Source organism: Leptodactylus fuscus, chromosome 6 (assembly GCF_031893055.1).
Source record: "Leptodactylus fuscus isolate aLepFus1 chromosome 6, aLepFus1.hap2, whole genome shotgun sequence".
NCBI classification, from domain to species: domain Eukaryota; kingdom Metazoa; phylum Chordata; class Amphibia; order Anura; family Leptodactylidae; genus Leptodactylus; species Leptodactylus fuscus.
The window spans coordinates 22,168,249-22,196,092 of NC_134270.1; the positions used below are offsets into that span (position 1 = coordinate 22,168,249).

Here is a 27,844-nt window from a genome sequence, read left to right on the forward strand (position 1 = left end):
AGATATTTATTACTATCACTGATCGCTACAGACGGACGCAGCGTGAAGGGCGATCTACATGGCGGGACCGGCTACATGAGCGGCTGTGGTTCCTCCAGTTCATAGGATTTTATGACCAGTATGCAGCTCGTGCCAGTGATTTCCATAGGAATGGGAAGGGGGCGCCACAGTCTGAGGGCGAGACCACACGTGTTATGTCCCCGTACTGAAAGTGGTGAAATCTGTAACAGAAGCTGCAAATCTTACAATGTGTAGCACAGGACAAAGTTTTCCTAAAAATATCTGCAGTGGTGTGTGGATGTGTAAATCTGCAGAATAATCCACTGTGTGTGACCTCACCCTTAGGGCATTATCTGCAGAGTGTTGGCGACTACTCAGGAATAGAGCAGACACTTTGGCGCTGGACGCACTGCCATTGGTTTGTATGGGGTGCACCTCTACATCCGCCATATTATACTCGGTACACCCATCCACCCTCACATAACACTAGGGTCAGCAGGGTGAATGCTCTGGAGAACAGTCACTGCCCTTTATTTATTTCAGTCCTGTCCATGTAGTTCGCATTTTCTGAGAGAATACACATTATGTGTATCTCGCCGCTGCCGCCATCTTCCCGTCTGCACGATTATTCCTCAGAGGTCATGAACACCTGACGGCAAAGATGAGAAGAATGAGGCACAAAACAAATCTAAGGGAGCCTTCACACGGAGTAACTCCGGGCTCAATGTGTGCTTATTTTTCCTGCTGTAGAAATGCGAGGGTAGCGTTTACGTCGCGTTTACACTGCATTTTTTACTATGAGCCTAAACGCAACGTAAACGCTACCCTCGCATTTCTACGGCAGGAAAAATAAGCACACATTGAGCCCGGAGTTACTCCGTGTGAAGGCTCCCTAAGATATCTTAATATATCGAAAATAAAATGGATATCTGTAACTATACTCTAGTCACAGCCAGAGCTGCATAGAAATTTCTACTCTAGTGACAACCAGAACTGAATTTACAATTCTTATACTCCAGTCACATCCACAGTTTCAGTTACAAATCCACTTTAATCTCATCCAGAACTGTGTATACATTTCTACACTAGTCACATCAAAAGCTTTCATATATAATTCTTATACTCTAGTCACATCTAAAGCTGCATTTACAATTCTTATACTGCATTCCCAGTTTTTGTACTCTAGTCACATCCAGAGCTGCAGCCATGTCCCCATGTATACCCCGGCCCTGCTTAGGTTCCTACCTTTGTTGTGCTGATGGTTTCCCGAGTCTTCAGCCGCAGCTTGTTGACCTGGGATTCGGCAATGTCCGCCCGCTCTTCAGCCTCCTCCAGCTCATGCTGGACTCTCCTGCACTTGGACAGATGGGTGTTTGAATGTTCTTCCTGCACATAGAAAAAAAAGACATAAAGGGTTAATCAGCAGTGTCCTGAGGCAGCCGTCACTACTTATAATACACTGTACTGATCCCAAATTATATTTATTTATACTCTAGTCATATCCAGAGCTCCATTCACTACTATTATACTCCAAGCACACCCAGAGCTGCATTCATGGTTTTCATCTCCGGTCAAATCCCAAGCTGTCCTTTACTAGCATACATCTCTCTGCTGCCCTCTGCTGGGGTCAGATGTAATGGTGAGTACCATGGAAGTAATCAAAGCGTCATAAGATACCATTGTCACTAATGCAGCTCTTGTAGTGACTGGTGACTACTTATGATGTAGTAGCAGAATTATGAATTCAGCTCCAGATGTGTAGTGATGTAATCTCAGGAGGAGAATCAGAAGACGTTGTCCAGTGCCCACAGATATGCCAGCATGCTGCAGCCCCAGGTCCCTTCCCCCACAGCTTGCACTCACCGCCTCCTCAGTCTGCCTCTTGTAGGATTTCACTTTCATCTGCAGCTTGTCCACCAGATCCTGGAGCCGCATATTATTCTTTTTGTCCTCCTCAGCCTGAAGAGAAAAATAAAAAGGTTACTAAGATGTCCTGAGGAAGGAGCAACAGATCACCGGATCACATCTGACCTGGAACGTCAACTCCTTCACCCGCCGCTCATACTTCCTGATACCCTTAATCACATCCGCACTTCTCTTCTGCTCAGAATCCAACTCAGACTCCAGTTCTCTCACCTGAAGGATAAGAAAGGAGGAAGACAGAAGTCATACAGGTCTATAGGAGGTAGCATTATAGTAGTTACATGCTTGTACATAGGAGCAGTATTATAGTAGTTATATTCTTGTACATAGGAGTAGTAGTATAGTAGTTATATTCTTGTACATAGGAGCAGTATTATAGTAGTTATATTCTTGTACATAGGGGGCAGTATTATAGTAGTTATATTCTTGTACATAGGAGCAGTATTATAGTAGTTATATTCTTGTACATAGGAGCAGTATTATAGTAGTTATATTCTTGTACATAGGAGCAGTATTATAGTAGTTATATTCTTGTACATAGGAGCAGTATTATAGTAGTTATATTCTTGTACATAGGAGCAGTATTATAGTAGTTATATTCTTGTACATAGGAGCAGTATTATAGTAGTTATATTCTTGTACATAGGAGCAGTATTATAGTAGTTATATTCTTGTACATAGGAGCAGTATTATAGTAGTTATATTCTTGTACATAGGAGTAGTATTATAGTAGTTATATTCTTGTACATAGGAGTAGTATTATAGTAGTTATATTCTTGTACATAGGAGTAGTAGTATAGTAGTTATATTCTTGTACATAGGAGGCAGTATTATAGTAGTTATATTCTTGTACAGAGGGGGCAGTATTATAGTAGTTATATTCTTGTACATAGGAGCAGTATTATAGTAGTTATATTCTTGTACATAGGGGGCAGTATTATAGTAGTTATATTCTTGTACATAGGAGTAGTATTATAGTAGCTATATATTCTTGTACATAGGGGGCAGTATTATAGTAGTTATATTCTTGTACATAAGAGCAGTATTATAGTAGTTATATTCTTGTACATAGGAGTAGTATTATAGTAGTTATATTCTTGTACATAGGGGGCAGTATTATAGTAGTTATATTCTTGTACATAAGAGCAGTATTATAGTAGTTATATTCTTGTACATAGGAGTAGTATTATAGTAGTTATATTCTTGTACATAGGGGGCAGTATTATAGTAGTTATATTCTTGTACATAGGGGGCAGTATTATAGTAGTTATATTCTTGTACATAGGAGCAGTATTATAGTAGTTATATTCTTGTACATAGGAGCAGTATTATAGTAGTTATATTCTTGTACATAGGAGGTAGTATTATAGTAGTTATATTCTTGTACATAGGAGCAGTATTATAGTAGTTATATTCTTGTACATAGGAGGTAGTGTTATAGTAGTTATATTCTTGTACATAGCAGCAGTATTATAGTAGTTATATTCTTGTACAGAGGGGGCAGTATTATAGTAGTTATATTCTTGTACATAGGAGCAGTATTATAGTAGCTATATTCTTGTACATAGGAGCAGTATTATAGTAGTTATATTCTTGTACATAGGAGCAGTATTATAGTAGTTATATTCTTGTACATAGGAGGTAGTATTACAGTAGTTATATTCTTGTACATAGGAGCAGTATTATAGTAGTTATATTCTTGTACATAGGAGGTAGTATTATAGTAGTTATATTCTTGTACATAGCAGCAGTATTATAGTAGTTATATTCTTGTACAGAGGGGGCAGTATTATAGTAGTTATATTCTTGTACATAGGAGCAGTATTATAGTAGCTATATTCTTGTACATAGGAGCAGTATTATAGTAGTTATATTCTTGTACATAGGAGCAGTATTATAGTAGTTATATTCTTGTACATAAGAGTAGTATTATAGTAGTTATATTCTTGTACATAGGAGGTAGTATTATAGTAGTTATATTCTTGTACATAGGAGCAGTGTTATAGTAGTTATATTCTTGTACATAGGAACAGTATTATAGTAGTTATATTCTTGTACATAGCAGCAGTATTATAGTAGTTATATTCTTGTACAGAGGGGGCAGTATTATAGTAGTTATATTCTTGTACAGAGGGGGAAGTATTATAGTAGTTATATTCTAGTACTTACTCTGGCCTCCAGCTTTTGAAGCTGTTTCTTGCCACCCCTAAGAGCCAACTGTTCAGCTTCTTCCAGACGTAGTTGAAGATCCTTCACAGTCTGATCCAGATTCTTCTTCATCCTCTCGAGGTGGGCGCTCGTGTCCTGCTCTTTCTTCAGTTCTTCAGCCATCATAGCAGCCTGGAAGTTTCAAAAGATAATGACTTTCTTGAAGTGTCCTCTAATATGTAGCTAATACTCCCACTGTGAATAGAGCTTGTCTTACATCAGTGATGGCTTTCTTTGCTTTTTCCTCAGCGTTTCTGGCCTCTTTGGTCACATCTTCGATGTCACCTTGTAGTTGTGAGACATCACTCTCCAACTTTTTCTTGGTGTTGATGAGACTAGTGTTCTGATGAAAAAAAAATCATCACATTGAATCAATTAATATACTATCAGGAGTAAATAAGAGGAGTGCTACCTTGATTACTGAATGCCCACCTGGAGTCCTGACCTCTTCAGGATGGATGGAGACAATGTCAGGAATCAAGGGCACATCACCAAGGTATGATCTAGAGTTTCTCCAGTAACTGAGGTCACCAAAGAACTGAACACATAACATATTGAACAATCTACCTGCGAGTGCAGGAGCTGAACACGCTCGGTGGCATCCAGGAGCTCTTGTTCTGCAACCTTCCTGGACCTCTCGGTCTGTTCTAGAGCAGCCCGTAACTCCTCAATCTCGGTCAACATAAGGGTGTTTCTGCGTTCAACGATGGCAAGCTGCTCCTTCAGATCCTCCTGACCTCGGATGGCATCATCAAGGTGGATCTGTGTGTCCTATTATGACAGAGATAATCCAAGAGTCATTCATTTCATCAGTGGCTGAGATGTAAGAGTGTTTCAATGGGAAAACCAAGTGGTCTCCATGTTGCTGGTTTCCACCAGATTCCCTCTGCGATTATGATCTACAGGTACTTCAAGAGGAACACCAAGCAATCTGCTTGTGAGGTGGGCATAATGGACGTTATTATGTGAGAGGACATCACCACAGTAGTAGACTATAACATATGTTTGGGTGGTCTTATCCTCTAGAGCTTTACCTTGAGTTGTGCTTGAACATTCCTCAGGTATTTTTGAGCCTCAGCCGCAATGCGGTTTGCATGACTGAGCTGTATCTCCATCTCATTGAGGTCGCCCTCCATCTTCTTCTTAATCCTGATGGCCTCATTTCTGCTCCTTATCTCAGAGTCAAGGGCCGTCTGCATGGTCTCAATGGTCCTCTGGTAGTTCCTCTTCATCTGATCTATCTCTTCATCTTTCTCAGCCACCCTGCGCTCAATGTCTGCCTTCACTTGGGTCAGTTCCAGCTGGATGCGAAGGATCTTGGCCTCCTCATGCTCCAGAGCCCCCTGTATGTGTGAAATAGGGGGTCACATTATACAATATCCTAACATGGGGGACAGAGAAGCAACAGAAGAAGATGAGCCCAAGATCCCGGTTCTGTCCAGTGGTGGCTCTGGATCTCTCCTTGGGTCATGTTGATGCTACTAGGCTCATTTAGGAGATATTATAGGTGGAGTCTGGGATCTCATATTTTGCAGATCATAGGGTCACCAATCAATGATAAACCACATTTTTTTTCTGCAAAGAGTAGATGGTATTTGACAGAATGCCATCCACTTTGCAGGTACTCTAAAATGCCGAGTTTTCGCAACATGTGGCTCCGGCCTAAAATGGAATTTGCTCCAACACCCCTGCCTGGAAAGATCGGGTACTGCAGACACATTATGATGCGGTATGTCAGAAGTTACCTCCGCCTCCTCTAGTGAAGCCTGCATTTCACTCTTCTCCATCTCCACCTGCTTCTTGGCCTTCTCCAGCTCATGAATGGTCTTGCTGCTCGTGGCCACCTGATCAGTGAGGTCTGTGATCTCCTCTGTTAAGATGATGACATATATGACAAGGACATTACCCACAAACCTTGGTTTTATAGGCTAGTTATCATACATCTGATATATGACCACACTTGTACTCACGTTGCAGGTTCTTGTTTTCCCTCTTTATCGTCTCCAGTTGGTCCAGGGTCTCCTCATAGGCGTTCTTCATCTTGAAGAGCTCAGTACTCAAAGATCTGGATTCTTTCAAAGAGGATTCAAGTTCAGATTGAGATTCCTCGTATTTCTGACGCCACTCAGCCAGGATCTGATATTTGGGAAAGAAATGTCTGATAATAACTTCCAATCACTTTATATAATAACTTGTTATCTCAGAGCATGGACTTATTATCACAGATCTTGGTCTCTTGTCTGATATTATTCTAGATCCTTACCTCTTATCTGATATTATTCCAGATCCGGACCTCTCATCTGATATTATTCCAGATCCAGACCTCTTATCTGATATTATTCCAGATCCGGACCTCTTATCTGATATTATTCCAGATCCTGATCTATTATCTGATATTATTCCAGATCCGGACCTCTTATCTGATATTATTCTAGATCCTGACCTCTTATCTGATATTATTCCAGATCCGGACCTCTTATCTGATATTATTCCAGATCCTGATCCCTTATCTGATATTATTCCAGATCCTGATCCCTTATCTGATATTATTCCAGATCCGGACCTCTTATCTGACATTATTCCAGATCCTGACCTCTTATCTGATATTATTCCAGATCCTGACCTCTTATCTGATATTATTCCAGATCCTGACCTCTTATCTGATATTATTCCAGATCCTGGCCTCTTATCTGATATTATTCCAGTTCCTGACCTCTTATCTGATATTATTCCAGATCCTGACCTCTTATCTGATATTATTCCAGATCCAGACCTCTTATCTGATATTATTCCAGATCCTGATCCCTTATCTGATATTATTCCAGATCCTGACCACTTATCTGATATTATTCCAGATCCTGACCACTTACCTGATATTATTCCAGATCCTGACCTCTTATCTGATATTATTCCAGATCCTGATATCTTATCTGATATTATTCCAGATCCTGACCACTTATCTTATATTATTCCAGATCCTGACCTCTTATCTGATATTATTCCAGATCCGGACCTCTTATCTGATATTATTCCAGATCCTGATCCCTTATCTGATATTATTCCAGATCCTGACCACTTATCTGATATTATTCCAGATCCTGACCACTTATCTGATATTATTCCAGATCCTGACCTCTTATCTGATATTATTCCAGATCCTGACTTCTGGTGTTATTCCAGATCTGACTTATTATCTTGGATCCTGACCTCTTAGCTAATGTTTTCTCTCATTCTTGGCCTATTACTTCAGAGCTCTAGCTTGCTATATCAGATCCTAATCTCTTATCTGATGTTATTCTAAATCCTAAGCTATTCTCTGATATTATATCACTCAATGTATCAGATATTATTCCTGAGCCCTGACCTGCCAGGTGAACTGTCAGAAACAGCTTTTCCTCCTGAGTACCTCATACCCATTTGAGTATGCACATGTAAGGGCAAAGGCTGATGAATTCCAATATGCCCAATCCATCTTTTCCCCAACATTTTCCCATATGGGAGAGTCAAGACACTCCATACGCATTAGACAGTCTGCAGGTATGGCTGACTAACACCTCATGGACACCTGTATTACATCTTGTTTTATCCTCTCCAACTTTATCCTGAAGCACTGACTTATTATCTCAGGTCTCTGACTTACTATCTCAGGGCTTTGACTGCCATATAAGTCATTGATTTTCTTTCTCTCTGTGTGACGTGTCTGTTGCAGTTTTCTGATACCTTGTCAAAATTCTTCTGCTTCTTGTCCAGGGCAGCCGCCAGGGAGTTTGCCCTCTCCACATCGATCATTAGATCTTCCACCTCTCCCTGAAGCCTCTGCTTAGTCTTCTCCAGGGAGGCACATTTCGAATTCACAGCCTCAATGTGTTCCTCTGCCTCCTGGAGGCGCTGTGCCAACTTCTTCCTAAAGATCAGACAGTATTGATAACAGTCATGGCTGGCCCAGGCTATACAGGGTGTCCGGAAAGTAAGTACATAAAATGAAAGGATGGACTTTAGCCGGTATATGAAGCGTTTTTTATTAATGAATATGTGACTGGAAATGCACCATGGCGGCGCTGCAGGAAGACTGACACAGTGCTGTGGATCCCTTGCTCGCCGGATTTGACCCCACTTGATTTGACATGTCAAGTCCGTTGTGTACGCAACGCCTGTGCCAACCCATGAAGAGCTCGTGAACCGCATACAGGCTGCGTTCGTCAGGGTGAGGGCCATGCCAGGAGTCTGTGGATGGGTTGTCGATCCATCTCCCGGCGTTGCACTGCTTGCATTGGGGCAGGTGGCCAGCACTGTGAGCAATTCTTGTAAATAAGTAACAGGGATTAAACTCATTTCCCATTAAAGCGCTTTCTCTTCTTCATTTCTCCTTTCACATGGCGCAGTGAGGGATCGGTCTCGGTCTACCTGCAGCGCCACAATAGTGCATTTCCGGTCACAAGTTCATTAATAAAAAACGCTTCATATATCGTCCACCCTTTCATTTTGTGTACTTACTTTCCGGACACCCTATATATTACAAGTCACATTACATTTCCTCCAATTCATGGTGTACACACTGGATTATCTGCTTTAAGGGTAAATTCACAAGGAGTGTTTTGGACCAGAACCTGAAACGGAAGCTGCCTCAGGTTCTGGTCCAAAAGACGGGTTGCCGCGACTGAAAGCCATTGCACTGCAACGGCATCCAGCCACGTGCTACGCACTGAATTAGGCCCAATGAATGGGCCTAGTCCGGTTGAGGGAGTTTCTTCAGGCCGAATCATGAGGCGACTCAGCCTGAAGAATGAGCATCTTGCTTCTTTTTTCCAGGAGCAGGAAGAAACACTCCATAAAAAAGCTCCTGTGCGGCTCCCATTGATTTCAATGGGAGCCGTCTTTTTGGTCAGGGTTTTGAGGCGATGACGGCCACAAAACCCTGACCAAAAAACTCTGTGTGAACTTAGCCTAACTGCTGAGACTCCCAACACAAAGACTAACAGCGTTATGCAATGCATGGGCTATACATACTTACATATCATGTGTATGCCACAGGCCCCATGACTAGAAATCTTTATATAGTTATGAAATTCCCGGCACTCAAAGTATGCTTCCAAAGTGAAATTTTATTCCACCAAATACCGACAAATAAACGTTTCGGTCTACAAGACCTTCCTCAGTGTGTCGGTAGGAAGAAGGAGGTATAGGAAGCCAAACAAAATGGATAGGGAGTCCTGGTGGATGAGTATGTCACATTCATCCACCAGGACTCCCTATCCATTTTGTTTGGCTTCCTATACCTCCTTCTTTCTACCGACACACTGAGGAAGGTCTTGTAGACCGAAACGTTTATTTGTCGGTATTTGTCTGAATAAAATTTCACTTTGGAAGCATACTTTGAGGGCTGGGAATTTCATTTACTATATCATGATGGCCGTGAGACGCCATTTCCGAGCACCAGCCTAATCACCGAGTGACGGTTCATTGTTTACTAGAAATCTTTATATTACTGTAGTGATCAGTTTGTCTCGATTCATATTGTGGACTACACTGCCCTAACTGTAAACACTCCTGACAATGTAAATACAATGTGTAGTTACTTGGCATCTTCCAGCTCCTCCGTGCGCTGAATGGCATCAGTCTCGTATTTTGTCCTCCATTGCGCCACCTCACTGTTGGCCTTGGACATAGCTCTCTGTAGCTCTGACTTGGCCTCTTGCTCTTCTTCATATTGTTCCCTCAGGAGGTCACAATCATGGCGAGATGACTGCAAGCTGTGAGCCAAGGCATTTTTAGCCTGGTGGATGAAGAAGATCAGAGAAGACATGAGGCTTACATGACCTGGACAAGAGGTTCTAGTCTAGAGTCCTTCCATTGTCTCACCTTCACTTCTTCTTCCAGACTTCTCTTTAGCTCTTCGATCTGCTGGGTGAAAGCCTGTTTAGATCTAGACAGCTGAGACATCAGAGATTCCCTTTCTTCCAGCTGTCGAGAAAGCTCACCTGAAATAAAATAGAGATTGCGACATTCTAGTGTTTGCCATCCACCGAAACTCTGAGCCACCACTCTCAACAGGCAAAAGTGACCTTCAGATGCGACATAGACATTGGGAAATACATAAATCAAAAATCTTGGAGAACTATCATAAGCCTGGGCCTACCAGCAGACACTTGAGCCCACTACCATAAACCTGAGACAATTACTGTAAGCCTAAGCCTACCATAATAAGTCCGCCATCTTAAACTTGGTATACCAGCATACTTGGGCACCAGATACTACCACAAGTTGGTGCCCACCACATATGTCTGGGTCCACCACTATTATACTGAGCCTACCATAAACCCAAGCCCACCACCATAACTCTGAGCCCAGTACCATGAGCCTGAACCCATCAACACAACTCTGATATAACCACCATAATCACTATAAATGTATGCCTACCACCATAACTCTGAATACTGCATCTTACACTTGGGCTAAGTACTATAAGCCGGGGTCCACCATCATGAGTTTGGGGTAGACTCCGCTTACTGTCCATATATTTTACAAGCATCTGGCTGTACGTGCCCAGTTTTATCAGTAGTATTTTTGACTGGGCTAAAAATAACAAAAATGTTCTCCTACCTGCCCTAAGCAAGAGGAGACCTTCTGACATTTTGGCAGGTCCTGGCTGGACCCCTGGGACCCATGCTCATTTTTACCTGTTTCAGTCTGAAGACGAGCCTTTTGCATGGTGAGGTCGGCCACGGCCCTCTGGTTCTCCTCAGCCTTGCTTTTGAACTCGCTCAGGTGGTCTTCTAGGGTGCGGCAGATTTTCTCCAGGTTCACCTGAGCAGATATTTAGAGGCAAATATTCTAACTCAGCGCCTGCTTCTAAACATAAGGACCTGGCAGGACGCATTGTGGACCAATCAGACTACAAATAGTAGCAGAGAGGAGTTTAAGCAGTAGTCCCATGGTAGTAGTCCTACACGGATGCCCCCAATAGTCAGGTGTTTGCTGATGGATCTGCTCAGGAAGCCCCTCCTTGTAGAGATGCTTATATTACACTGTGTCCATTAAAGTTAATGTATAACTGGGCTCCAGGCTCAATGTAAGGCCGGTTGCAGATGACCGTGGCCGAGATCAGTGTTTTTCCCAGTTAGCACACTAACCCATTCATTTCTATGGGCCCATAAACATAACCGTGAATTACAAGGTCACATGTGCTGGCCGATAGTCCGGCTCGCAAAATATAGAACAGGTCCAGTATTTTGCGGCCCTTCTTCCGTGGCTCCTATTCATTTCATGAAAGGGGCCACAGAAACACAGCCAATGGCCATGTGTCCCCAGTGCATGGCCCGTGCCTCTAATTCACGGCCGGCTATTTGGCCACGGTCGTCTGCAACCAGTCTTAACCCTAGCAGGGCAGATAGAAAGGAAAATTCCATGATGACTACAAACTCAGCATTGCTATATCTATATAATTAAGATGGCTTGTAGAAAGGAATATCCCATAACAAGCGCTGCTATAACTATACTATTACATTTACATGTAGAAACATCCCATGACAACTAAGAACTCAGCTCTGCTACATCTGTACAAGTAAATCATTAGAAACGTTTGGTTTCTCTTCTTGGCGTCAGTGTATGGAAACCTTCTTGTTCATGTCAAGTCACCAAACAACCCATCTTATCCTAGTCTTGCGGAAATAGCTGAGATTTAATTACAATGTATCAAGCAGAGATCTTGAGAATAGTGAGGAGCTGAAGTGCAAAGTCTACTGCAGACCTGTATATGAGACACAGATGACTCTTTATATCCAGGAGACTGGACAGGCCTTCGCTATCACCCATGTACAGGTCGCAATCCACATTGCCCATGGTTGGTCACAACCTCCCCCGTCCTGACCTTAGACTTTGTCATGGACTCCAGATTGCTGTTGATGTCATCGATCTCCATCCTCATCTCACTCTTCTCTTTTTCCAGCTTCTGCTTCACCCGCTGCAGGTTTTCAATCTGCTCGCTGAACTCGGCGCTGCTGTCGGCCTGCTTCTTACGCATGGCAGCCACCATGGCTTCGTGTTGCAGGGAGACCTCCTCCAGATCTCTGCGCATCTTCTGGAACTCCGTCTCTCTCTTCTTGTTGAGCTCGACCTGAGACGCGGTCGCCCCTCCAGCCTCCTCCAGCCTCTCGCTGATCTCCTCCAGCTCCCGGGAGAGTTCGGATCTCTGCTTTTCAGCCTTTGCCCGAGTTGCCCTCTCAGCTTCAATCTCTTCTTCCAGTTCTTCAATACGAGCCTAGAAATATAAGCAGGACATGACATCACCTCTTAAAGGGATGTACTTTCTGCATGTTCAGGAGAGTCCTAACAAATTACATCTGATCAGTAGTGCCAGCCAATCAGAGTAGTGTTGAGCCCCTCCCCCTGGACTCCTTAAGGTCTCTGCAGGTCCCAATGTCAGATGACCCTTCTTGGCAAAGACCACACATGGGAGGGGCTTATAACAAGTTATTTTCCAGTGCCCTAATTAGGGGAGGGGCTTGGTCATTGTGCCCTGTGGTTCAGTGAAATTCGGGCATCTGTAATGTAGGGGGCGCCAGTTGTACCTGAAGCTCTTTAATCTTCTTCTGATGTTGGTTCCCCATCACTTGCTCATCTTCAATCCTGCTCAGCAGCTGACTGATCTCAAAATCTTTCCTGGAAATAGAAGTGATACTCGGTGTGAGGTTTGTGGGTGTGTGTGATGTTAGACATTTTACCTTCACCGCGCCTGTAACATTGTAACAAACCCTCAGGACAGACAAGGCTGTCTGTAAATCACTGATACACTGCAACAAGTCATCAGCTGTGTTAACAGGACCATGTCAGAATGGGTTACAGATGACCTTCTGCATTAGAGAGCTGACCCCCTGTGTTAGAGATGACCGCAGCATTAGGGAGGTGACCCCCAACTTTAGAGAGATGACCACCAGCATTAGGGAGGTGACCCTCTGCGTTAGAGAGCCGACCCCCTGAGTTAGAGGTGACCGCAGCATTAGAGAGATGACCCCCAACTTTAGAGAGATGACCACAGTGTTAGAGAGGTGACCCTCTGCATTAGAGAGATGACCCCCTGCGTTAGAGGTGACCGCAGCATTAGAGAGATGACCACAGTGTTAGAGAGGTCACCCTCAGCTTTAGATAGATTTCCCTAGCATTAGAGAGATGACCCTGGCATTGGAGCAGTGACCCATGTGTTGTAGCAGTGACCTCCAGCATTGTAGAGGAGAGATCAGCATTGCAGAGGTGACCACAGCATTGCAGCAGTGACCCCAGCTTAGTAGTTGTGAACCCTAGGATTACAGAAGTGACCAGAGTATTGTAGAGGGGACACTCAAGATTGTAGAGGTGACCCCAGCATTGGAGAGGCTAACCACAAAGTTGTGGAGGTGACCCTTGGGATTGTAGAGGTGATTAAACAACTGGACAGGTGAACTGGCGTGTTATAGAGGTGACTCAAGCATTACAGAATAGACCCTTGGGATTGAAGTCATGACCCCAGCATTGGATCTGTGATAAGCCTTTGCATCGCAGAGGCCAACCCCCGTGTAGCCCACGGAATGGTAGAGGTGACCCCAGCATTAGAGAGGTGACCCCAGCCACCCCAAAGCTCATGTGCACTCCCCACTGGCGGCCTCCATACTTTTTAAGCCTCTCGTCCAGCTGCTGTCTGTCATTCTCTAGATCCATGATGGAGTCCTGCGCCATCTTCAGGTCGCCCTCCAGCTTCCTCTTGGCCCGCTCGTTGTCCATACGGACTTTCTTCTCCTGCTCCAGCGAGCCTTGCAGCTACAGAAAGGGTTAAAAGAATTAATTGTCCAAGGAGAAACTACAAAGCAGTCCAGTCCCCTAGTCACATCCAGAGCTGCATTCACAGTCCTTTCTAAGAACCTGACTACTCCAGTCACAACTTCTCCGTAGCACTTTCTCTAATAGTTCAGTTGGATCCAGAGCTCTATTCTCAATTCTACACTTACATTTTTGGTTAATACTCCAGTCACATCCAGAGCTGCAGTCACAATTCTGCTCTTAGATCATGTCTTATTCACAAGTGACGTACCGAGCTGGGCAAAATGATACTCGGGTCTGAACCTGAGCTATAATCACAATCAGCTACAGCAGGAAACCATTGGAATTGTTCAGAAGTAATAGGAGTATGACACATGAAGTACCAGTGGAATTGTGAGTGCAGCTTTGAATGTGATTGGAGTATAACCCACGTTAAAAGTGAACATACATAACGCAGAGGATTTTCTAACATTATATGAAAAATAAAAATGGAGTTTGGAGGCGGAGCTAGACTTTAAGGTGACCTCTGGACCTTTCCTGGTGATGGCAGTCCTGGTGTAGGAGGGCTCTATGGCACTTACATCATCTATTTGCTGCTCCAGTTTGGTTTTCAGCTTGGTCAGTGCGTTGACCTTATCCTCTTCAGCCTGCAGGTCGTCCAGGGTCTGCTGATGCGCTTCCTGCAGGGCCTTCTTCTCCTTGGTCAACTTGACGATGGTCTCATCCAGGGCGGCCATCTCCTCGGTCAGGTTTTTAACCTATGATAGAAGACACCAGTGACATGAGCGGCTGGATATGTCTTCATCTTGTGGTCATTTTGACCAGACATCTCCACCAGAAAAGATTACCTTGTTCTCCACGGCATGCTTCTCCTTCTCCACCTTGGCCAATGTCAGCTCCAGGTCATCGATGTCCTTCTTCAGCTCAGAGCACTCGTCCTCCAGTTTCCGCTTCTTGGCGGTCAGCTCAGCATTGGACTCTTCCTCGTCCTCCAGCCGCTCATTCAGCTCCTTGATCTTGGCCTCCAGTTGGATCTTACTCTTGATAAGCTGGTCGCACCTCTCCTCTGCGTCTGTCAAGTTCTCTGTTTCCTGTAGGTGCAAAAGGTTTTCAGATGTTGTTAGACACATCCTCCACCACACAGGAGTTGTCAGACACATGCTCCACCACACAGGGGTTGTCGGACACATGCTCCACCACACAGGGGTTGTTAGACACATCCTCCACCACACAGGGGTTGTCAGGCACATGCTCCACCACACAGGGGTGTCAGACACATCCTCCACCAGAGAACGGTGTAGACAGGTCTTCACACTTACAGACTGAACTAATAGCTGCAGGTCGTTCTTCTCCTGTAGAAGTTTTACCATCTTCTCCTCCAGTTCCTTCCTCTTTGCCTCTGACTTTGCCAGATTCTCCTTGGTTTTGGCAAATTCCTCCTTCATGGCCGCCATCTCCTTCTCGGTCTCTGCACTCCGGAGGAGAGGCTTGATCTTAAAGTAAAGCTTCATCCATGGCCAGTGCTTAACATTCATGAAGGCTCGGATGTTGTACTGGATACAGAAGATGGCTTCCCTGAAGGAACAAAATTCACCTTGTCACTTTGAGGGGTGTGCTTGGGTGCTGGACTATAGGCGTGCAAATGGACATGGATGGGGATGGGAAAAGCCAAAGTGGGCATAGATGGTATGGTGGTATTATGGTATATAGATCTGTATGGTGCTGTTATATGGACCCTGCATGGATGTGTATAGCTATAAATGGTGCCATTATATGGACCCTGTATAGTGTAGTCAGTGGCGTAACTAGGAATGGCGGGACCCTGTGGCGAACTTTTGACATGGGCCCCCCGCCCTGACCGACGCCGAAAACCTCGACCGACCCCCTCCTACGCATTCCTGTACGCTCTATTATGCCCCATAGTGGCCCCTGCACACAGTATTATGCCCCATAGTGGCCCCTGCACACAGTATTATGCCCCATAGTGGCCCCTGCACACAGTATTATGTCCCATAGTGGCCCCTGCACACAGTATTATGTCCCTTAGTGGCCCCTGCACACAGTATTATGTCCCACTGTGGACACCCATAAACAATTATTATACTCTGGGGTCTTTTCAATTCCCAGAGTATAATAATCGGAGACCCAGGGGAAGAAAAACATAAAAAAACACTGTTACTCACGTGGACAACATGGACACTGTCACCACCACACAGCAAGTGCAAAGCGATGTCTTCACCAGCGCTGAGCGCATCTGTCCTTACAAGCGCTCAGCGCTCTTGTCCTGCCTGCCAGCGCTCACCTATGCCTTCACAAGTGCTCCACGCTTCTAAACATGGACTCCCCTCGCTTCTTCTTGCAAAATAAGTCTCCGCCCCACAGCGTCAGGACACACGCTGAGGGAGGAGACATTGCGTAAGGTCCTGTTCAGGCCTGCGCGGGGTGGAAAGCAAACACCCCGCAAAGGCTAACAAAATAGGTCACTCATGGTACCGCCGGTAAGACCGGACCCCCCCCTCCTTCCACCGGAGAAGAAGGGGGGGTGGGCGAGCTTTCAGAAGTAAAAAAAAAAAAACTACATTTTTTTTTTCAAATTGACACGTCGGGGGTCAGGGCCCCCTGACGTGTCGGGCCCTGTGGCAGCTTCATCTGCTGCTACAGCGGTAGTTACGCCACTGAGTGTAGTATATAGCTCTATATATCAGATGGTAAACACTAATTGACCAGAGGTTGCCCAATAGCCCTCTTCACCTTCTGTCCATCATCTTCTTGAACTCTAGCCTTGACAAAAATCCTCGACATAGAGCTTGTGTGCGGGTGATCAACAGGGCGAGGCGGTCATCCCTCATCTCCTCCAGAGTCCCTAGGAGACCGGCCTTGAAAAATACCTACAACAAGAAAGTGCTATAAATACACCCGCTACACATACAAATTAGGATGCTGCAATGCATTGTAATACCATCTAACAACCAGCAGGTATCAGTATAACACAGCATGGCTATACATAAGAGAACTGGTCTGCAGGGACTGGAGGGATTTCAGCGTTACCTTGGTGTGCCCAAATTTATACTGGTTGTGGTCAATGTCAATGGAGCTGAGGAGCTTCTCACAGGCCTTCTTACTGTCTATGAACTGACCCTCAGGGATGGCGCTGGCGTTCAAGATCCGATATCTGCACAATACAAAGTGTTATCAGCCATCTCAAGCCAAGAAATGACTGTAGGATAGGTGAATATAGTTTATTGCTTCCTGTTATCAGCCTTTCAGGATCTTTACAATCTATATAAACCATCTATTGCACCTCTGTTTGAAATCTCCATAGAGGATCCTGTTTGGAAATCCTTTCCTACAGATACGGATCCCCTCCAGCACTCCGTTACACCTCAGCTGATGCAGAACAAGATGGTGGTCCATTTCACCTGGGGAGGAGATAAGCAGATGGTCAGTCACATGTTGTGCCTTACATCTGTATGACATCAGCCCAGAGAGTCACATTACCTGGGGTTTTGGTCTCATTGGGGATAATACAGCGCACAAAATGGGGGTGTGTGGTCCTGAGGTTGGACATCAGCTTGTTCAAGTTCTCCTGTAGCGGGAGATAATAGAGAATTCATACACAGTCATGGCCGCCACAAGTCTGAGCACTGTCTACTATAACAATATGATAAATCTATATAACAACGCTTCTATACGACACTATATCAGCTTCACTATTCATAATATAAACGGCATCCCAATGATCCACATAGCAGGTAAAGTAATCATACACTTCCAGGAAACCACCCTATACATATGCACACTGGCTGAGCATGCATGTGTTTGTAATTGGAAGACAAGAATAATAGTATGAGACCTCTCTGTCTCTGTCTCCACACCCCTCTGTTACTAGCAGTCCTATGTAACACTATAATATTGCACAGACGTCTCACCCTGAAAAGCGCAGACACAGTCTGAAAAGAGGAGCCCTTCTTCTTTGCCCCCTTCTTGACCCCTTCACCTGTGAGATAAGAGCAGCAGGTGTCAATGAGAAATAGGAAACTTCAAGTGTCTTACATAGAGGGTGAAAGACGGGGATCCTGTTGGCTTCCTTGTTAGTGTCTCACCTGCATCCGATCCTGAATATGTGGCATAAAGGTTGGCCAGGATTTTCATGGCAGATTTCTGGTACAGGCCAACCACAGTCTCATTCAGTGGGTCCTTGTTTTTCTCCAGCCAACCTTTAATGTTGTAGTCCACAGTCCCGGCATAGTGGATAAGGGAGAAGTGAGCCTCGGCTTTGCCTTTGGCTGGTTTTGGCTTCTGAAAGTTGCTGGATTTTCCAAGATGTTGATCATACAGCTTATTCTTGAAGGAAGTGTCTGTTGCCTTAGGAAACATGCACTCCTCTTCAAGGATGGAGAAGATGCCCATGGGCTGTAGAGAGTCAGCGCATACAAAAAATATAACTACTATAATACTGCTCCTATGTACAAGAATATATCTAGAAGTATAATCTAAGATTATTTAAGATTATACTTCCATTTATTTACTCCAATGAGTCAAGGAGAATAGGGTCGTGCACCAACAATCATCATTTGAACGACTACAAGGGTGAGCTACTTTATATCTTTTTCTATTTTTGTATTTTAAGAATATAACTACTATAATACTGCCCCTATGTACAAGAATATAACTACTATAATACTGCCCCTATGTACAAGAATATAACTACTATAATACTGCTCCTATGTACAAGAATATAACTACTATAATACTGCTCCTATGTACAAGAATATAACTACTATAATACTGCCCCTATGTACAAGAATATAACTACTATAATACTGCTCCTATGTACAAGAATATAACTACTATAATACTGCCCCTATGTACAAGAATATAACTACTATAATACTGCTCCTATGTACAAGAATATAACTACTATAATACTGCCCCCTATGTACAAGAATATAACTACTATAATACTGCTCCTATGTACAAGAATATAACTACTATAATACTGCTCCTATGTACAAGAATATAACTACTATAATACTGCCCCCTATGTACAAGAATATAACTACTATAATACTGCTCCTATTACAAGAATATAACTACTATAATACTACTCCTATGTACAAGAATATAACTACTATAATACTGCTCCTATGTACAAGAATATAACTACTATAATACTGCTCCTATGTACAAGAATATAACTACTATAATACTGCTCCTATGTACAAGAATATAACTACTATAATGACACCTATAGAGTTTATACCTTCTCAATAAGCTCAATACAGGCAGCCAGGTCCATGCCGAAGTCAATGAACTGCCACTCGATTCCTTCCTTCTTGTACTCCTCTTGCTCCAGTACAAACATGTGGTGGTTGAAGAATTGCTGCAGCTTCTCATTGGTGAAGTTTATACAGAGTTGTTCTAAGCTGTTGAACTACAAGTGACATATACTGATTATATTCCGATAGATTCAGTGCTGTAAATAAAATAGGTGGCGCTCATACCAATACTACAGAGCAGAAACACAGTGGGCCTAATGCAAAATCCCGAACCCCATTCACAAAATCAGGGTCTCTCATTTTGGAAGTTCACTTGTGGTTCGTGGGTAACTGGGGTCCTACCATCAATAACATGCCTGGGGGGATGAATTTGTTACAGCCGCACCTCTCTGCGTGTGTGGTGTTTTGTACAAACCTCAAAGATTTCGAAACCAGCGATATCCAGGACTCCGATGAAATGCTGGCGGGGAAGTTTAGTGTCGAGCTGCTCATTAATGCGCCCAACCATCCATAAGAAGAGCTTCTCATATATAGACTTGCTGAGGGCATTGACATTATGGTGAACCTGTATGATACAATAATGTTATCAACCTGAACTGTCTGTGGGGATAATGAGACTCCGGGCTCCAGATTGTTGTGTTTTTACCTGCTCCACGGTTTGGCCCTTGGTGACGTATTCGTTGCCCACTTTGACCCTGGGGTAGCAGAGAGCCTTCAGCAAGTCTGCAGAGTTCAGGCCGGTCAGGTAAGCTATTTTATCAGCAACTGGGATGGACACAATGATGGTAAGTAAGACACTGGCTGACAGCAGAGAACATCATCACCGACATGTAACATCTCATGGGCACCTCCCAGTCTCCCATCCTGATTCTTGTGTGAGGCAAAACAGCCATGGGAATCAAACATGACCGTTCCAGCGGGTAAATGGCTTCTGCCCCATGTATCCTTACCTCTATGGTTCCTCGTGCAGATAGGACCTGATTTAATCCTCAGTGGTTCTAAACCTGCATTATAGATACCCCAGGGGTACGTGCCATGGCTGAGAACACTGTCCCCACAACCCCCCTTTGACAGTAAGGATGAATGCCCATGTAAGGCCGTAAGGTGTGTGGTCACCCCAAAAATTTGATAGGTCCAATGTTTCCCAACACACCTTCCATCATAGACCCCATTGCCTTATAATGGGGCCTACCATGGTTACATAGGGGTGCTGGCTCCATACAGATCCTTATTTTATCAATTTACTCACTTGGACCTTTTTCACACTGCTCTACAAGATAACTGAGAGTACCAAGGTGACCCAACCCTGACCAGGACTCACCTTCAGTCCCATCAGGCTCCGCTTGCTCTTCCCTTGGTCTTTGTTTGAACTTCATGATTCCATGATGCATGACCGCTCCTGTTAACTTGTAAATTCCAACTTTTTCCTCAGGAGAAAAGCCCAAAATATCAATGGCACTCTACAAAAATTAACATAAAGTAAATGAATAGAAATCCAGATCAATGTGGGATTCATTAAAAATATATATCTGAAAAACATCGTACATCGGTGGCCATCAGCTCCTCCGTGTCATCGATGCTGGCCACCGTAATCTCGCCTTGGCTGATGTAGGGGAAATCATAAGGATTTGTGGTGATCAACAGCATGTCTGGAATAAGACATAACATAAAGTAGAAAGAATAAACAAACAGACCCCATTTTTGTGCAAAATTTTTGAAAATTTTAATTTTTGCAAAAATTTGGTGGCATAGCCTTCAAGTACTTTATGATCAGATTTTCCATAATAATTGTGATGCATTAATGAAAAATCTGTATTTGCTATATTTATATTTTTAAAAATTAATAATAATAATAATAATAATAATAATAATTCTAGCAAAATAGTTGTGTAAAGAACACTGCCACCTCCTGGTGATCGCAACACTAACCAATCAATTCAGGCTTCTTGTTAGATAGGATTTGGTAGAAGATGTGGTAACTGCGTTCTGCCGGGAGCTGGAAAGTTACCCTGGATTTTTCCAACAGATCTACAGTGAGATGGCAAATTATGAAGAAAAAAAATTATATATAACATTTTTATATGCAAAAAAAAAATTTCAAAAATTGACTTCTGTATTTTTATATACCATATACTCGAGTATAAGCCGACTTTTCCAGCACAGCTTTTATGCTGAAAAAGCCCCCCTTGGCTTATACTCGAGTCAGGGTCCACGGAGCACAGAGACCTGCAAGGACCTGCATAAATTAAATAAAGGGGGAGATCCTTTAGTGCTACTTCTTTGTAATTGGCTTGTCATGTAGGTCATGTGACTGTGATGTCACCAAAGGTCCTGTAGCCACTAGTATGTAACATCTGCAGATAAGTCAGTGGTCATTATGTGCAGGACTCATTTTTGTCTTACAGAAGATGTCTGTCATATGGAGGAGAGGAAGCTACAGTAAAGTGAGAGTAAAACACAGGTACCTGCTGGGTTTACTATTCCTAGTAATGGAGTTATTTGGAGTTATTAATTTAGTTTCAGTAACTCCATGTGCCTCATAGTAATAGCAGTTAACCCTGTCATGTCCCTCATATTAACCCCTGTGTGCCCCATATAAGGGTTACTAATATGTGAGACACATGGGGGTACTAATAATGGATCTTAATTATGAAGATACCTCATTATTACCTCCATATGTCCCACATTTCAGTAACTCTTATGTGAGGCACACAGGGGGTTAATGTGAGAGACATGATGGGGTTAACTGCTATTACTATAAGTCACATGGAGTTACTAAGCTGTAATGCACATGAGCAGACTTTTTATCTGCAGGTGGATTTCTCCCCCCCCCCCCCCTCCCTCTAGGCTTATACTCAAGTTTTTTGTGGTAAAATTAGGGGCTTCGGCTTATATTCGGGTCGGCTTATACTCGAGTATATCTTGTAATTATTTTTAATAACTACTCACATGTTTCAATATCTGCTGAGGCAAGTTTCCCTGTGGTGCCAAAGTGGATACGAATAAATTTCCCCTAGAGGATGAAAATGTAAAAAAAACAAAAACAAGCATAATTACCAAATAATAATAATAGTAATAATAATAATAATAATAATAATAATAATAATAAATGAAAAAATAAAAGCATACAAATCTGGATGAGTTGTCATTCCTAATGGTCTTGGCATTGCCAAAGGCTTCTAGGAGGGGGTTGGCCTGGATGATTTGATCCTCCAGGGTTCCCTGCACAAAATGGTAAAAAAAAAATATTTATCCAAAACTGTATAATTATTATAATAGTCTGCATGTATTTTATTGTATCTGCATTACTTATTTGTGTGCCATTTATTTTTTATACTTCATTTATTTCTCATTTACTTTAATCCTCAGACTTTAGGACAGAGCTGTGATCTGTGACTACAGTTTAGCTACAGTATGTAGTCTGGGGTAGATTTAACCACACCCCTTTTCTCATGATTGGTTGAGGCTGCTGCTCTTCAGCAGGGGGGGGGGTGTCTCAGATTACCTTAGACTTCCCTAAACAATGTACTGTAGCTAAAATGTAGTCACTAAACGCCTCTCAGTGCTAATGGAGTGGAGCTAAAAAGCCGCTAAAGAGCAACAAATAAGGAAAATAAAGAGCAGGTGATTGCCCCCTGTAGGGGCTAATTTGTATATTATTTCTGAGCTCTTTAACTATTTTCTTAATTTTGGGTATTTGATGATACGTGCTAGCATACCTTCATCCCACTTAATGACTCCTTCTTCTTCGTGTCACCAACAGCTGCAATTGTTGCAAAGTACTGGATGACACGTTTCGTGTTCACAGTCTTCCCGGCACCAGATTCTCCGCTGCACAACATAAAAGTACATCCCAATGTTATTACCACATGGCCATTAAGTAATGAAAAGAAAAATAATAATACTAAATATTAGTTATCAGACGGTGAAACTATGGGGGGATTCATCAGAAACGAAGCTGCAAATTTTTGGACGAATATTTGAAACTTGAAAAAGTGGGTGGGGCAAGGGCAGGGCTTAATTAGAGGGGCGTAGCTTAACTATAATGACAGGAATTATTTTTTTTATTGTTTTTCTTAATACCTAATTCTTAAACTAAAGCTTGTAAAAATTAATATTCTAAATTCATCATAAGTCTGTATGTACGTACGTGATCAGAATAGACTGGTTCTCACGATCTGTGTGTGAAAAAATAAATATATTTATCAATTTTCTACAATGTAATGTCCATAATAAACAGATTTTTGCTGTAGTAATCTAGAGATAAGGGATATCTTATACCCCAGTCACAGCCAAATCTGCACACAGCATGATGTCTCATCTAATATGCCCCCTGCTGGTTCAGCTACTTCTATTGTGGTCACTTGCATTCTGGGAGGCGTACAGATCATACCAGACACCATGTAGTAATCTCCAAGTTTGCAGATCTGGATGTAACTGGAGTATACGTTATGAAGTAAATCTGTAGCATATTTACCATGCCATGTAGTCCCATACAAAGAAGCAAAGTGACTCACCAGTCAGCATGAACTGATAGGCGTTATCAGAGATGGAGAAGATGTGTGGTGGGGCCTCCTGACGCTTCTTGCCTCGGTAGGCGTTGACCACCTCAGGGTTGTACACAGGCAACCACTTGTAGGGGTTGACAGTGACACAGAACAGACCAGAATAGGTCTATGGTACAAAAGTAAAAATTAGGTTAGGTATTGGTTGCTACATATATACAACTAATATATGCATGGGTAAATTATGGTGGACTCCATAACTTTGGGAGTTTTCACACACCAACTGGAGATCCAGATTGATCATTACACTCTAGGTGACCTCTCACCTGTGTATACAGTGATTTCACTGCTCTATGTCCTGATAGTCTGGTGTGTAGTATTGATCACTATCCTATAGGTGCTGTATACACAGTGATATCACTGCTCTATGTCCTGGTGATCTAGGTGTAGTACTGATGACTATTCTGTAGGTGATGTATATACAGTGATATCACTGCTTTATGTCCATGTAATCTAGGTGTAGTACTGATCACGATCATGTAGGAGATGTATATACAGTGATATCACTGCTCTATGTCCTGGTAATCTAGGTGTAGTACTGATCACTATCCTGTAGGTGATGTATATACAGTGATATCACTTTTTTTATTCCCTGGTGATCTAGTGTATAATAAAGATATTTATCTTGTAAGTTATGTACATATAGTGATCTGCTCTATGTCCTGGTAATCTAGGTGTAGTACTGATCACTATACTGTAGGAGATGTATATACAGTGATATCACTGCTCTATGTCTTTGTAACCTAGGTGTAGTACTGATCACTATAGTGTAGGAGATGTATATACAGTGATATCACTGCTCTATGTCCTGGTAATCTAGGTGTAGTACTGATCACTATCCTGTATAAGATTTATATATATTTTAATATCATGGTTCTATTTCCTGGTGATCTGGTGTGTAGTACTGATCTGTTTCTTGTAGATGATGTATATACTGTGATCTGCTCTATGTCCTGGTAATCTAGGTGTAGTACTGACCACTATCCTGTAGGTGATGTATATACAGTGATCTGCTCTATGTCCTGGTAATCTAGCTGTAGTACTGATCACTATACTGTAGGTGACCTCTCACCAGTGATGTAAAAACAGTGATATCACTGCTTGACATCTTGGTGATCTAGGTGTAGTACTGATCCCTATATCATAGGTAAAGATTTCTATCTAGATGAAATCTTTCTAAGACATTTGATTTGTAAATAGTTGATTTCTTACATAGATCATCCAGGCCTTGTATCGTTCTTTAAGATTATACAGGACGGCCGGCTCGTTCAGATGTGTTAACATCGCCATATCTTCAATTTTATCAAACTTGGGAGGATTCATGGGGTAAACATTCTCAGGTTTCACTGTCACAGTCTGACGTGGAGAGACAGAGAGACAAGGAATTCAGTAAGACATGAGACATAACAATCCCTCTAATTTGCGTATCTTCACTGGCCATGTTTTCAGTAGGTGTAAGTATGCTGAGGTGGATCACCCAGTGGTGGGGGCTGGTACTTCACCCCCACAATCATTGTCAGGAAAATCCACTTAAATAAGAGGGATTCACCAAAGTGAGTCATTCCTTTCTAACCCTCACTTATCTTACCCGTCCATCCTCTGTATCCACTGTTGTTTTTCCCGCCTCTGAGCTCTTGATTTTCCCCTTGATGTACTCAACGGTGGCATCAGAAACATAGCAGTAGGTTTTGGCATCGAAAGGCTGATTCTGGGCCTCAATCCTTTCCTTTTCAGGCTTTCTAAGGAAAGGCGCGGCCACGCCATATGCCATCATCTCTTGGTCACTACTCATGGTTGCAGCTAAGAAAGCAAAGATTGGAGACGTTAACAACCTATAATATGTTCTAATATACAAAACGCCTTTTATTCTTTCCTCCAACTGTTCTGACTGCTTATGTGTCAGTCCTAACTGCAGTTCTTGCATTCTATTGAATTCCTGGAGGACATACACACTTCATACAGTCTAAACAGAATTTACTTTTTAAGTACACAGATAACTCAGTGGGGGTAGATAACTGGATTGTAAAGGCAGGAGCCAGACTTGAAGTTTTCATCATGACTCTAGAATGTAACAACAAGATTTACAAGGTACTTGTAAGACCCCAAGGCTATTTCAGTGTTGGAGATGTCATACTCTGAGATCCGTTGTCCTACGTGCAAATTCAGGAGCTGCATCGTACGCCCACATGAGAGGGCGACTCATAACAGGTGTATAAGCTTCGGCGTGACACTTAAAGGCGAATTCCATATAAGATAAGAATATGAGCCATTGCAGAGATGTGTGTGACCCCAAGTACCATATATCAACAGTGGGAGGACCAAAAATTCTGTATCTACCTGTAAACCCTAGACTAAAGATCAGAATAAAGTCCAGACAATACATCGACTAAAGACAGCAAGATATTGTTATGTGTTAAAAGATAAAATGATGGATGATCATGAGCTTCATGAAACAAGCGCGAGCGCTGGGAATACATGTGCCCGACACCTCAGCTCCGAACTATCAGGTAATCTGCTGTTATTTTAGTAGTTGCGCTCACGTGCCAAGGTATAATAGATGACTATGATGTGGGAAATACTGCTGAAATCTGGTCTGTATCTCACAGATATCTTAAAGGTGTTAGCCATGGACTTCCTTCCTCACAGGGTTATATTTAGCCCAAACCACGGGTTTCTTGGGTGGTTTTGACTTGGGGGTCACCTGAACAGAACCAGCACCCGACAACTGAGATGTTTCCTGTACTTGTACTATGGGAGCTGGTAGGCTGGATAGTAAAATCAGCCCCCGTATTATAGGTAATGCACACTGACAGGTAAAGGAGGGAAGAGGCGGACCAGCTTGGGTGGTGGGCGGTGCTGGTTCTGATCAGGTGACTCCAAATCGGAACCAGCCCAGAGACCCAAGATTGAGGATAAACAGAATCTGACTAGGAACTAACTACATACCAAGTCACCTTTAAAAAAACAAATCCTTAAGCAAATTACCACCATATACACACATGCACACACATATATACACATATACAAACACATACACCCACACAAACATATAAACACACATACGTACACACATAAAGACACATACGTACACATAAATACACACATTCATAAACACACGTACACCCACACAAACATATAAACACACATACGGACACACATAAACACACATACGTACACATAAATACACACACTCATAAACAAACATACGTACACACAAACACACATACGTACACATAAATACACACACACACTTCCCCGAATATTTCTTACTTGTTCGGAGCAGTCACCAGCTGAGAAAGAGCAATGTAGATCTGAGGATCAAAGAAAGGAAGTTATAAGGACTGGACACAATTCACATAACAAACAGTAAAATCATGTGTAATACACAGTGATAATAGAAAGTAGTATAAAACAATGTAATATAACAAAATAATGTCATATAATACAATGTAAAATAAAAAAAGTAATATAATTACATAGTAATATACTGTAATGTTGTACAATGTAATATTTTATAATCTAATATAATATATTAGAAAGTAAGATAATACTATGTAATTACATACTATAAAGTCATATTATACAATGTAATATACTGTAATGCAATACACTAAAATATACTAATACTTTAATACAATACAATGTACTGTAACATACCATGAATATAGAATATGAAGTAATATAACACTATATAATATACTGGAATGAAATGTGCTAGAATACAATAAGTTAATACAGTAAGTAATATAATACTGTGTAATATTATGTAATAGGTCGTAATAAAATATTGCACGGGTAATATAAGATACTGCCATATACATAATAAAGTAATGTCGTGGTTCTCCAGCTGTTGTGAAACCACAAGTCCCAGCATGCCCGCCATAGTATTCTGGGCGTAGCAGTGACCCCACAGCTTGCAGATGTGTGATGTAATATAATAGGCAGTAATAATAGAATAGAATATAACATGATAAGTCTGCCTGCCTGTGCCCAGGACACTTGATCATGATAATGACTTACTGAAAGCAGACGTCCCCGGAGCCCTGACGAATATGAGCGATGAGCTTTATAAAGTGCTCT

At 42.5% G+C, this 27,844-nt stretch overlaps 1 protein-coding gene across 1 annotated transcript; it reads right to left on the reverse strand.

Moving 5' to 3' along the window:
- On the reverse strand, positions 1–27,801 carry LOC142210399 (myosin-3). The gene is made up of 41 exons (XM_075279507.1): positions 27,785–27,801; positions 27,035–27,075; positions 25,353–25,564; positions 24,977–25,120; positions 23,717–23,873; positions 23,350–23,377; positions 22,919–23,030; positions 22,329–22,421; positions 22,149–22,212; positions 21,129–21,227; positions 20,745–20,848; positions 20,521–20,659; positions 19,846–19,964; positions 19,615–19,764; positions 19,184–19,354; positions 18,024–18,333; positions 17,850–17,917; positions 17,419–17,506; positions 17,222–17,339; positions 16,969–17,092; positions 16,672–16,808; positions 15,240–15,495; positions 14,769–15,011; positions 14,502–14,678; positions 13,775–13,920; positions 12,699–12,789; positions 11,999–12,388; positions 10,809–10,935; positions 9,991–10,109; positions 9,708–9,904; positions 7,852–8,035; positions 6,102–6,267; positions 5,877–6,001; positions 5,166–5,474; positions 4,699–4,902; positions 4,349–4,474; positions 4,093–4,263; positions 2,032–2,136; positions 1,864–1,959; positions 1,246–1,386; positions 1–649 (listed from the first exon to the last, which is right to left on the reverse strand). Exons 3-41 carry the CDS (start codon positions 25,554–25,556, stop codon positions 626–628), a joined length of 5,826 nt encoding a protein of 1,941 aa, XP_075135608.1. The 5' UTR covers positions 25,557–25,564; positions 27,035–27,075; positions 27,785–27,801; the 3' UTR covers positions 1–625.
- Positions 27,802–27,844: the final 43 nt, after the last annotated feature.

Coding starts and splice junctions, on each gene's coding strand:
- LOC142210399 (XM_075279507.1), bottom strand. CDS start 25,556: ATGAGTAGTGACCAAGAGATGATGGCATATGGCGTGGCCGCGCCTTTC. Junction 17,093..17,221: donor TATGGAGATTTCAAACAGAG/GTGCAATAGATG, acceptor TGTATTGTGCAG/ATATCGGATCTTGAACGCCA. Junction 10,936..11,998: donor AGTCCATGACAAAGTCTAAG/GTCAGGACGGGG, acceptor ATATCTGCTCAG/GTGAACCTGGAGAAAATCTG.